This window comes from Sinocyclocheilus rhinocerous, unplaced genomic scaffold, assembly GCF_001515625.1.
Source record: "Sinocyclocheilus rhinocerous isolate Xijiao unplaced genomic scaffold, SAMN03320098_v1.1 scaffold584, whole genome shotgun sequence".
Lineage (NCBI taxonomy): Eukaryota > Metazoa > Chordata > Actinopteri > Cypriniformes > Cyprinidae > Sinocyclocheilus > Sinocyclocheilus rhinocerous.
In genome coordinates, this window is record NW_015630348.1 from 855,196 (window position 1) to 868,604 (window position 13,409).

The window sequence follows — 13,409 nt, forward strand, 5'->3', positions numbered from 1 at the left end:
CCAAGGCTGGAACGTAAAAAAACTAAATACACTGTTGTCTCTTCAGGTGGGTACAGAAGGGGACACCCTTCAATGAACCCACTTCAAGGAGATCAAAATGACAGATTTTTTTCTGAATATTAAAGTGATTTACCCAAAAAAGATAAAAAGTTTGCCATAATTAAGATATTTTGAGAAATTTGTATTGTCCCTACAATGGAAGTCACTGTGCTCCAAATCTGTGTGGTTTCCAATATTCTTCAAAATGTCATACATGTTTGGAATGACGTTAGAGTGAGTAAATAGTGACAGAATTAAAAAATAATAAAAAATACATTTGCGTGAACAGATTCAAAACCATACTTCCCAAAAGCATGGCAATTCTCAAACAATGGCAACGCTTAGTTTCTTACATCAGTGAAACGTAGCATTGGAAAAAGGTAACTCAAAGAAAGCGCTATGATAAGATTTCACTATCACCATCATCACTGCAAATGTTGGATAAGAGGTAGATATATGAAAGGGATGTTATTTTTAAGAGATTTCTTCTTAATGTAAGATTTATTTAGCTAAAAGTCACCGCAAATGTGTGAGGTAAAGCCTTTAAATGCCACTGATGCTGTGGCTGATCAGTTTCAACATGGAGAGTGAACTTTTTTGATCCATACACAAGTAAAAAGCAAATATTTTTTTAATTACTCAAGGCACATAAGCAGATATATTTCCAAAACCTTGTATTTCTACTTGACCGAGCCTGACAAGATTTGAATCTAATCTCTTGTGATATACTTCCATTTCCAACATTTTGGCCCCGCATCACCTATACTCAAGTCATCACAGGGACACAATAAATAATAAATGATCTTGAAATTTCTGATGGAATTCCCATTTGCTGTGCAGACGATTTTTTTCAGCACTAAGGATTACTGTTCATTTCATGCGGTGTCCTTTTCAAAAGTATCTGCTTGTCGGCAAGCACAGAGATCTCTTACAATCACCAACCACAGCACAAATTAAACCGAGCACACAAGCCTTCAACGCATCAGGTTCAGACATTCTTAGATATGATTTTAGATGAAAGTTTTCAAGGTGTTGGAAGCAAAGCCACTTTCTATGGATCACTCCTACTCAGATGCTCAGACTCATTTTCATTAGGGATTCCCACCCTTTTGAAAGACTGAGGTCACAGACTGTTTGCTAACTCCTCCTTGAGATACATATTTTGGTGTTGCGGACGTGATGAAGCACCAAGAATTTCCAATCAAGAGATGTGAAATCTTTCAGTCTAACTATTAGTCCAAGACAAGAGCCTACAGGAAAATAACCATGCGTCATTTTACATTCTTTCAAGCAAGAACTCATCTTTTTACTCTTAAGCACACGGTTACATCGAGTCTAGACCAACATCTTCAGATCTGAATTTGCTAAAATCAAGAAAAACAGCTTTCATCTTGCCATTGGAGGAAAGTTTTTAGAATACAGCATTCTAGTCCTCAAGGTGCCATAGGCTGGCCGGCAGGGCTTTCGGAGCTGCAGGGGTGACAATGATTGATTGAAAGATGATTGATGACTGCAGCTGACCGTTCATCTCAGATTTCAATTGTTGTGGTTCAGGCTCTTTGCACCTTGTAAAGCACTTTGAGAGGAGTGCGTTGCATGAGAGAGCAAGGGAAATGGAGGACAGCATCGGGTCCAACAGGTGCCAGTCTAGCCCCCCCAAGTCATCAGCGTGTTGCCATGGCGCCATTACTGCCCGGCATGTTCGTTGGGTCAGCGGGGGAACTCAGTGTGGGCAGATGATGAAGGGAAAGAAGAAAACAAGGCTTGGAAAAACAAAGCAAAATTATAAACCGTGAAACTTATCAAAGCAGACAATCATGAAATTATGGTTTGTTTGGTCAGATATATCTTAGATTCCATTTTTACACTTTTTTGGATCTCAATCACAGTATTAGCCATCAATCAACTTCACTTGCTTGGCTGGAAGACAATGATCTCTTTCAGTGATGTATATACTGTATGTTATAATGAGGGATGGGGAATGTTGGGTCGATTGGCTTCATCTCTGGCTGGGATTGTGCCGAGGCAGCTGGTTCAGGGCTCCAAAGTGACCCTGCTGGTGTCACAACTGGCCTCCATCCTTCAGTAATCAACCCTTTGGAGAGATGTCAGGGGTCATCCAGCGTCCAGCAGCACAGCCAAGCCCACCACAAGCTGAAGGATTTTCACGTATATGCCACATAACCAGGTTCATGAGGCCTGAGGTAACATCAGTGTATGTCAATGACATGAAGCTCATTTTTATCTGTTAATTTATTTTTCAAAAAAAGAAAAAAAAGCCATTCATTTTACAAAATATCATAGAATATCTGAAGACCTTCATAACTGTGTGTTGGCGTCAAAAAGTTTCCTAAATTATCAGATAATTGGACCTTTTATGACAAGGCACAGTTGTAAAATGTCATATGGTGCAACTTCATATATCTGAATGAATAATTCATGATTTGAAAAAAAAAGCCTTATAAAATATATTACTGTTAAGACGTGTAAATATATCTATTAAAGATGTAAGGATGAAATTTTTTACTTGACAGTTACACAAAATGACATTTTATCATGTCATGAAATTTTTATTTTTCCTTGAAAATAGTATAATGGTATGACTTTTCTAAACCATTGAACAGAATGATTACATTTCTAAAGACTTGGCAAAAAAAAATCTTTCCTTGTTTATCATGGACACTCTTACACAAATATTTTACTTCATATGCAGGGGAGATAAATGATCCAATTACATGTTATATGATTTGTATTGTAAAGTGTTATTCATTCTCATTCTCATGTACACTGAGAAACAGAGAATAGAATTGGACAGCCATTTAGGTTACAAGCTAAGGTTGGGTTAGGGTGAAAATTTGACTTTTTCCCCCTCTTAAAATCATGCAAGAGCTATTCATCTGCAATGTAAGTACAGCAAGACGAGGCCAGAAATATCACAGAGCATCCTCCTCTCAAATACCCCTCATTGTCAGAGTCCAGATAACTCTATCAAGATACACAAGGTGATTTCAAAGACTTGTCTGCGGTACAGACTCACGCCACAGGAATGCGAGGCAATAAGAACAAATAATGACAATAATGAAATTTCTTTCTTGTCAGGGTACCTATTCATCACATAAGAGAACGGACACACGAGAAAGCCCCACTGGGGGTGACTGTGGTCAGAGCCAAAACTTTTCACCCTCTTCCAGACATGCAAAATGAAGTCATTTTCTACACAGATGGACCTGAAACAGAGAGGATTCATGCCTAATTTGATGAAGCTGAATTTTGGCTACAGCAACTACATGTGTGAAGCTTTCAAGAGCCTTTGAGAAGGTGATAAGTCTAAATGCCCTTTGGCAAATCACTGGTGTGTAAGCACGTGTGTGATGTTAAGGGCACACAATTTTGTCCTTGTAACTTTAGCACCATAGACAAAAAGACTTGTTTGGTATGTGGGGTTCCACACACCTTGAATTACATCTGTCATCTTTGAAGGACGCTTGGACAGAAGCAGAACTCTTCCTGTTAGCCAAGTAGTGGCGTGACAACTCACATTGAGCTATTGCCACACACAGGGAGCAGACTGAACACTCAAAGTAGCCTTGAGCGTTGTATTGCTATGCACCAATAAGAGAGAAGCTATGCTTGGCAAAGTTCTCCAGTGCACTTAGCGTAAGGCAGATGTGGCTTTGAACTGAGCAAAACTTTATTCACAGAATGTCCCATTATTGCATTGAAAGATCAAGAATGATATAATATAACAGTATTTTTTTTTAATAATCTATATATAATTTGGAATAATATAATTAGACAATACAGGAAGACGGTACAAACGTCAACAACCTGTTTAGTACAAGTGAGCATTTAAATATAACAAATGCCGTTGCTGTTTCCACATAACCTAGCTTAAAGAAATACCTCAGAGTTTTAAAAAAAAACTGAAAACTTACTCTTGCAAATAAAATCGGGGGGAGCGTTTGTGTTCCAACTTTGGAAAGCCCCCTTGATGATTGGCTGCATTTGGTACATACCAGGCGTTACTTGCCATGCGGGAGAGCAAGGTGCCATCAAGACCCCTTGGAAACATTTTATTTCAAGTAAAATTTACGAGGTCAGCACCTGCCATCAAAGTAAATTATGATAACGCTTAAGCTCGGCCCATTAGGCATTTATTCAGAACTATGTAGCACTCAACAAATCACAGACAGTAAGAATGGAATTTATGATGCCCGTCGCCCTCCATGAATTACAGCTATAAACTTTCAATGCATTTGCCGCACATTAAATGACACTGGGGTGACTTCAACATTTTTAGATCTTTGATGGTTGCCCTTTATGGTAATGAAAATTACTTGGGGAAGCCTATATGTAATGCTGTAGACTTGCATGGTAAGTCAGTCTTCTTTGATAATATACTGATTTTATTAAAATTGCATAAAATGTTTGGTCACTACCATTAAAGCGCTCAATGTGAACAGACAAACAGTTAAGCTTGAAGGTTTACTGTAGTAATTCGACTACTTACATGTAGTGAAGCAAAGAAATATTCACAAGTTTTCAGTGTTTCCGTTCTGTTGCAATGCAATACACTGACATGAATAATCAGGCGTATGTTTAAACTTAGACAGGAACATGCTACCAAACGTAAATACATTCTGCCAACAAGCTTGTGTCTTTAGCGAGCAGCACCCTGCTTATGTGCCAAGAAAAACTTCTTAGGTTTGGATATTTATAGTGGCTTTGTGGGTTTCGATGCTGGTCACAGTGCAGTTATCTAAAGGCTGATAAAGATGAAAAGATCATGAGGTAAACGTGCAGTGATTTTGCTGTTTTGCTCATCTGTTGTACCTAGTAGCGCTAAATACACCAGCAAAATAGTTATGGTTCAAATATGCATATGCATAACCAATGTTATTGAAACATCTTCTACCATTAAGCAAAGTCAAAAACAATTCAACTATAAGCACATAAGTGGGTCAGATACTTCAAACGCATTGCAGTGATGCTTGTGAGTGAAACATCATACCAACAATGAACAGGCTCAGAGGAGCAGGCCATGCTAGATTAAAGTCTGAATGATGCTTAACCCTGGCCTCTGCTGAAATGAACAGGACTTTAGCTCTCTCACACACACACACAACACACGCACCCATACACCAGCACAAAGGCTTTGATCCACAGGAAAGTGGCTTTGATGGCTGAGGTACAGGAGCCTTGTGGAATCATCACAACCTCATCTAATCTTAGCGACCGATGCTTATTTGTACTAAGCGTCTTATAGTTACAGTGTCTTACTCTGAGATACTTCATACATATGGGCCCTTGTCCAAAGATAATAGCACAGGCTTGATCAAATTTGGTTTTGGTAAATTAGCGGCATGTATATTATTAAAAGGATATTGCGAAGTGTGCTAAACTGTGCATATTTCTGTGTGCTGTTTATGCGATTTGTGTATTATTGTATGTGTCACTAGATCAGAGCATCTGCAAGCTTTTCACAGACTATTTTTAACCCGTATAAAACAACAACAACAAAAAAAGTATTCTCCTTTTCTATCACAAATGAGATAAGGCTAAATAACTTTAGATTAAACATTTTAAGATTTTTTTTCACTCTCTTTTCAACTTTCTTTTAGTGCTCCCGTTTACAAAACAGAAGAATTATTTAGTTACTGTGAGTAAAATTTGCTCTAATTACCAAAAATTGTGGATGTTGGTGCTCTTATGATTACATGATGACACATACACATCAACACAGGCTATTAAACCGCTTGTCTTACGACAGTATATGAAACAGAATCATCAATCTTCATAATGGAAAGAATTGTATATTTTGTTACGTCAAAAAGTAAAGCTAAAATAAACCATTCAACTCATGCAGTCAAACAGACCAAAAACTATATCTAATGAACGTCACACCAGCCACTTTACTAAGCTTTTGGGGCATTTATTAAAACTTTAACTGCTGTGTTGGTGTGACATTGGCAAACATTTAACAAAACAAAAATCTTAGAGAAATGACATAAATCACGGATGTGTCATTATTTCAGAGTAAAGACTTATCCATCACTCTGTGTGTGTGTGTGTGTGTGTGTGTGTGTGTGTGTGTGTGTGTTTGTGTGTGTGTGTGTGTGTGTGTGTGTGTGTTAATCTCCTTTATCCTCGCATCAGGGCAGGGCGTGTCTCCCTGTCTCCAGTAATAGGCAGCAATGAGAAGCTTGAGTAAACACAATCAATGAGAAACAGTACAGCACACACAGGCAAGATACACACTCTGACAAACATGAACACACATATGAACACCCCTCCACTTCCCCACCCACCACCCACTGCACCGTCCACAGCCACTTCCACTGCCATATTGCAACTATCGATCGGGAAAAACTACTCAACCCAAAGAAATGATTGTAGTCGCTATCATCAATTTAGAGGTAGACCTAAAACAAAAACTGCACCGTTTGAAAGAGACTGCCCCCCCCCTCCCACACACACACACACACACACTTTCTTTGATGATTTCCGATTACAATGTCTTCATCCATTATTGATGAAGATAAAGTAGTGGCACGCTGAATGTGTTGCATAGGAGATTTGGGGCTAATCCAGCAGAAAACAGGCACAGGCACATAATGAAGAAGAAAAAAAGGCACAAATGTCAACAGTTTCACATAGGGACTGGATTAAGCAACCCCCCACAAAGAGACTGTCTCTCTACCCTTCATACACAAACACTCACACTATGTCTCACCCGAGGATTAACGTGCAACCAAATAGTAAACCTGAGCTGATTTGTGTTTCCCAAAGTACCTCTGGAGGCACCAGGATGAACATAGCACATAATATTCTCAGCATCAAGGTAAAAGCACAAAAGATGTTTGCAATGTCAATATTGATAATATGACCTTTCCTTTTCACTTTACGTCTCTCTCTGTCCGTCTCTCTCTCAGTCACAGTGGACTAATTAAACACTAAGCTGACTCTAGTGGAGGTTTGTGATGCACCTGAGCAGTTGTTGTCAATGGTTCAGTAACCATCTGATCTCTTTTGCTGATGACCGGGTGCCGGGTGCATGTTTGTCTCATTACCTCCATTTCATTCTTGGACAATTTTCCCTCCGGCAACCCAGGGGCATCACCGCAGCTAACCACTCTCCCTCGCTCACTCCAGCTGTTTATTGGTCCCCCTGCATCGGTAATTAACACTGTGTGCTGCTCACATTTATATTTTCAACTCCTATTTAAAAAAAAGATACATAAGCAACTTGTCATATAATTATAGAGAATTTTTAAATTATTATAGAAAATATATTTTATATAAATTCCATCCTTTTTTAATATTTTATATAATGTATGGTTTGTAGACTGTGATGTAATAAAACTTGGAAGTCTAGTTTAACCTGAAGTAATGCTGCCTTATCCATTGCACTAAACTAAAAGATATTAAATCATTTAACTTTCAAAACCACATTACATCAGTGAAAGTTTTTGCTACCGTTTTAAATGAGATGTTAATAGCACATCGGCCCAAGACAAACAGTTGAGTGTTTTTTAAATATATACTACTGCGTTGCTAGGTTCAGTGTGGCGTGTGTGTGTGTGTGTAGGTACTGACTCCTACTGCTTGCCATATTTGTCCTTCATAGGCCTGGTCATGACAGTAAATGTTAACCACAGTGCATATGTATGCGATGGCATTGTATGTGTTCCAGAATATTCTCACGGTCTGGACGCTAGTTTTGAAAGCCTAGTCATTTCAAGAACTGTCGGTAAAACAGCTATAAGGCTAATGTAGGGCTCTTGAGCATATTAGCTAATCTTACTAATCAACCTGGCAAATGGAAATTCACATTGTCTTTTTTTAGGCACTCCTTCTTTCTAACTAACAGTAGTCATGGTAAAGAAATTAAACCCACAATAAAGTCTCCTTTCATGGTAATCCTGCTGGTCTAACATATTAGCAGTACATAAACTTATTTGCTTAATGGTTTGTGGCTTTGTGTGCACTACTTTGACAAGCAACACTGGAAATATCATAAAAACACTGCGTGAAGACAGTAGTGTGTGACAGCCACTGTTTAGAGTATTTGTTTGAATATAATCTATGAAGCAGCACTGTGATTATAATCTGGGTTACATCAATAATCTGTCAAATAGCAGTTCTGGTTGAGCAAACAGAGCTTCTTGTGTGTTGAATGGCATCAATATGAAACATACAATTATTTCCTGTGCCCACAGCCTGACAAACTAAGTCATATTTAATTGATTCCTCGTGTGAAACTCGGTTCACCCTTAATGAATCCAAACTGAACAAAGCAAAAATTATTTGTTATGCTGAAGCAATTACCCAGCATGTCAGAGGGTCTAAACTGTGATAGAAATAGATCTTTCGCACCTTCTGTCTTTTGCCAGTATAGTCAAATCATTGCACTGTACCAGGAAATGTGTTGAAAACCAAGACATTTTCATTTTAGATAAAATAATTGTTTTATGGGGGCATGAGAAATAATCTGTCAGCCATTTTATATTATAAATAAAATAAACAATAACTGATACAAAATACTGTGACCTCTCAAAAGATAAATCATCCATGTAAACCGAAAACAAAAGTTGAAAACAGTTTTATGCACTCGAATACCTTCACTTGATCCAATTTTTATCCATAGAAATACTGACTAATAGGCCAGTGTCATTTTAACTAATTATAGTATAGTATATCATCTATTAAAGCATACTCACTACATTCAATAGTTCACCTTTACATTGAACTTGATATCTAGACATATTTCTATGCATTTCATTTTATTTATTTATTGTATATGAGCATATGCACAACACGTCACTGTCTTATCATGGAGAGGTGTATGTTGTTGTAAAGTCTTTGAACAGAGTTTTGCTCAGGTCATTTCAGCCCACACATCAGAGCCCTGTACGATATTCTTTCAAGTGTCCTTCTACGACGCCAAAGATGACAACAGCGAATCGATAACGAGGCAGAAATGAAAAGAAGCCGCCGGTCTGCCCCCGAGGCATGAAGATCTTCGAGCGACCCCTTCTTCTGAACTTTAGGCATTCCTCTGCAGGCTTTTTCAGCGTGAGAAAGCAAAGGCTCCAGCTGCTGCCAGATGAAGGTAAGAGCGATGCAAGGACGCGTCTCTCCCACAGAACCGCTTTTCGGATGAGACGGACGTGATTGACATTCACTCTAAAAAAATATATAAGGCTTCTTCAATGGTTCTTTAGCGCAGGCTAGGTTTAGATAAGAATCTTATCAATTATTTTGGCTGTATAAGCTGTAGGTCATAGGGTTCTTGGGCGATTAAAAACTTCTTGATAGAATTATTTATCTATATAATCTAAATTAGTGTGTGTTTTTTTTTATCACAACATAAAAGATTTTATATAGAAGAAAATAAAAGGTATTTGTGGAACCATCATGGTTATAACTAGAAACTAAAAATAGGCATATATGGAAACGAGGACTGTGGTTGATTAATACTTTCCTTATGAATTCGTATTCAAACAATTACAAAAAAAAATATTGGAAAAAGAAACACTTTAGTATTTTGAAGCAACAATTTAAATACACTTTGCATACGGAGGATGATGTATGTGGATGGCGATGAGATCGGGTTATTTATTTGCAACAACAAAAAGATGCTCAGTGAGTTAATTTTTGTTTGATATATTTGGATCAGGTAATTGCAGTAGATAATAACAACAATCCGCGTGCAGGATTATAGATGAACATGCATGTCATTTTAGGCTCCCGGGCCTATTAAAGCTGTGACAGAGAGAGTGGGGTATTCCAACACAAGCTTGGGAATTCCCCCATGGCAGAGCGCATTAATTACTTGCTTAATGGGTGTATGACCCACAATGTAAAAAACAGATTAGGCGCGTAAAACATCCGTCCGGTCTGCTTTGCTCGCGTGAGATGCGGATGGAAATCAGTCCGGTGCACGCGGATCTTTAAAGATCATTTGCATCCAAAGCCAGCTGTTCACTTCATTCCTGACCGACACAGTTTAAGCACACACACCTTTCAGCAGAAGTTAGTATTTTTAATTACAGCAATGTTTTCAGTTAAAATGTATTAGCCAAAAATAAAATAAAATTAACAAATCAAATTAAAACTGCCTAGTTTGTTGTTAGCCGATGAATACCATCACATTCTGCAAATAGGCCTAGGCCTTTTCAGTTTTGGATAAGACTAAGTCAGACTGTCCAGACTACTTGAGTTATAGTATATTATGGACTCCATACAATAATCAAAATGCCCTAATAATAGGCCTATAAATATTTTTGTTCCATTCTGGTAGCTATAGTTTTAAAATAGAATTCGATGTAAACAATAAAATAATATATAAATAAAATGTAGCCTATATTTAAAAATAGGCCTATATAGCAAGACAAAAACAAATTTAGATTTAAATTATTTTAACCTCTACATGTTCATTTCAACACGCTTCATTTTTGGATTTCTTTATGTCAGTTGGTATTTCTGCTACTTAATAACATAAGAAGAAATTAACTTAGTTTTAAGATAGTGGCCGTTTTAATTGCAGCTAGATAAATAAAATACCTTGATTTGATCCATATTCAGCCATGACACTCATTTCGCGTTCGTCGGGTTAAATTTGCTGGTTGAATTAACGTATTACCGTGTTTGAATGGCTAATTTGTTGTCTAATTTAGCCTATCGTTTCGCATCACAAAGTTCACCCTTCACACACACTCGACGTGTTGGTTGTGCATACAAACACACCCACTGTGGCACGCATGCACACGCACGCGCTTATACACACAAACTCTCACTCACGCCCACGCGCTGACAGTCAAAGCTCGTGAGAGGGGGAAATGCACCACTCTGCGTCTTTCTGTGGAAAAAGTTGCAGTCGTGGAGGCTCTGCAGAAAATATGAGTTACTAAAGCAACTTAGGAGTTTGTAGCTAAGACACTCTGGGTTGAAGGTAGCATATGCCTGTTTTCGCGTTCTTTGAAAGAACCCAGATATATCCCTAATCGTTTTCATTGAGGAAGAAGAGGTTACGCTCGTTTTGGACCTGGTAGCAACAGTTTATGAGCCCGGACAACATCAAGGGCAAAGATAAACTTGTTCAGAGGTGTGGAATTTATCTTTTTTTTTAAAGAAAAATAAATTCAAGACTGGCACGGCTGCAAAGCGCCGCTTTTCAACAACCACTGGTAAGTGCACATGACACCCTAGCTTGAATGTGAGATAATGCAAGTGAAGGAATTCGTTCCACCTCTGGGTTGCCAGCCACGGGTGATCTTCAGCTTTAGTGCAGTTAGATGGAGAGGCATGATAAGTGATGCTCTGGCAGGTCTCACCTTGACTTTGCAGTTTATTATAATATATCGTTAACACTATGAGTGAGACAAACGGGACTAGGACAACTTTATAGTTATAGCGTGTAATTTACATTAAAACATATATTATTGCTTAGCATAAGCAGAAATAAATCGTGCTAACGAAATTTGCTTTCACAACTAGCAATCAACCTTTTAAATACTGTATTTAAGTGCTTTTTAAATACTCGTTGCAGCATTCCTAAAATGATACTTTTTGTTTTAACATTTGCGATGAAACGGGCAATTCAATTAAGATTTAATTATTGAATGATATGATAAAGTGATATTGAATAATAAGATAGTATTGAATCATTACTTATGATCTAAATTTACATTTATGCAAATGCAAGGTAGCCAGTTAATTTTGAAGATAAGGCGCGCTTGTCTTGTAGTTAAATATTTCTGTAAACTAATACAGTAGTTTCATTTTATTCGTTTATATACCAATAAATCAGGTTTAATTAAATTTAGCTGGGAAAAAAAAGATTCACACACGCAAGCAACACTGAAATCACTTTATTAATAAACCTTTTAGGCCCGCAAGACTGAGAATATCATAGCACTATCCTTACTATTATGTTAAAACAATGTTACCAGTTTAAAATAAAGAAAAGAAAAGAAAAACATCGTTCCCCCAATTAATCATAGGAACAAAAATTGCAAAGAATACCTTCTTGTTATCAGTAGCAATAGTATGTTTTGCTGTAATTGTGTAGACTAAATTATAAATAGACTAAAAAATAACTAATAGTTTACACAAATCTAAACAGGTTTTGTACATACATATTTTCATCTGTTGATGAACTTGCATTGATGTAGTCCAAGTTATAATCGTATGCACTTATGTCATGTGTAGTGTTTTGTTTCTTACCTTTTGCTGTTTGAAAATGACCTTGTAAGAGTAAATATTTGACATGACATTTGTATTAAATTCGCGTAAAACAATACAAAACAAAAAAAACAACAAATCTATAATAATAATAATAATAATAATGACAATAATAATAATAAAGTTACCGATATAAGTAGCCCAAATCAAAACGGAACGGATGCCATGAACGCGCTCAGAATCACGAAAGACACAACTTTAATTGGCCATTTCACGGCCTACTTTGTTTGGTAAATAATTTAGACAATTAGAATATTTTCATAACTTTATACTAGCATCTCAAAATCGTATTTAGATGAACGACTTTCGCCCTCACAAGAACTGCATATTACGCGGCGCACATATACAAAGAAACGCACACAAATTTAATTTCCAGAGTCTCAAGCCTTTGACTAAAGGAACAGATGCCAGGCAGGTGATATAAGGGGAGGGCTAAAGTAAAGCGTTGCAATCGGAGAGAGAAAAATGGAGAGGGAAAACGGTTAACAGCAGGATTGCATGCAAATTTCCGACTGAAATTATCATAAGCAAACATCTGAAGCCTGGGCTAATAAAGGCCCATCTGTGTTACTTCATATCGGGTTAGTATAGAGCTGCGATAATGAATTTTGTAATATCCAACCGACAGACATCTCAATCAGACACTAATCCCCTGATTTTACCGCGGAATCACTCAACTTCTAGCGCTCAAACTGCTCTCTTTCTCTCACTGACACACACACGCGGTGCATGGTCTTTCCTCTTTGTGCCTTGTTTTCATGTGCGTTTGGAGACACGAGTCTTAATTAGGAAGGACTCGAGCAAGCGCTAAGGGATTTCAAAACAAATGAGGAATGTGCACATCCCATTACAGACAGGAACTATCCAATATATGACAATGGGTTTGAAATATATCATCACTAAGTGGCCCATTCGGTCATGTGTGAAAACGGCCAACTAAACATTCTCAAACAGAAGTTGGCCTACACATATAATATAAACACTTTAATAAAATATAAAATAAACATTTCTCTTTTTTTCACAGGTGTTCAACGTATAATCTAACAAATGGACTCCCACTGCCGCAAACTTGCATCAACGTGTGCTCAATTAGGTAAGAAGATCTTGGTGAATGACAACCCCCC

At 37.5% G+C, this 13,409-nt stretch overlaps 1 protein-coding gene across 1 annotated transcript in view; it reads left to right on the forward strand.

The window, feature by feature from the left end:
- Positions 1 to 10,863: 10,863 nt before the first annotated feature.
- Positions 10,864 to 13,409, forward strand: part of LOC107740114 (pituitary homeobox 2-like) — a 9,079-nt gene continuing 6,533 nt past the window's right edge. Inside the window, exons 1-2 of the mRNA XM_016552427.1 lie at positions 10,864 to 11,228; positions 13,310 to 13,378. Coding sequence (XP_016407913.1) covers positions 13,333 to 13,378 — 46 coding nt within the window. The 5' untranslated portion in view covers positions 10,864 to 11,228; positions 13,310 to 13,332. The remainder of the gene's footprint in view (positions 11,229 to 13,309; positions 13,379 to 13,409) is intronic.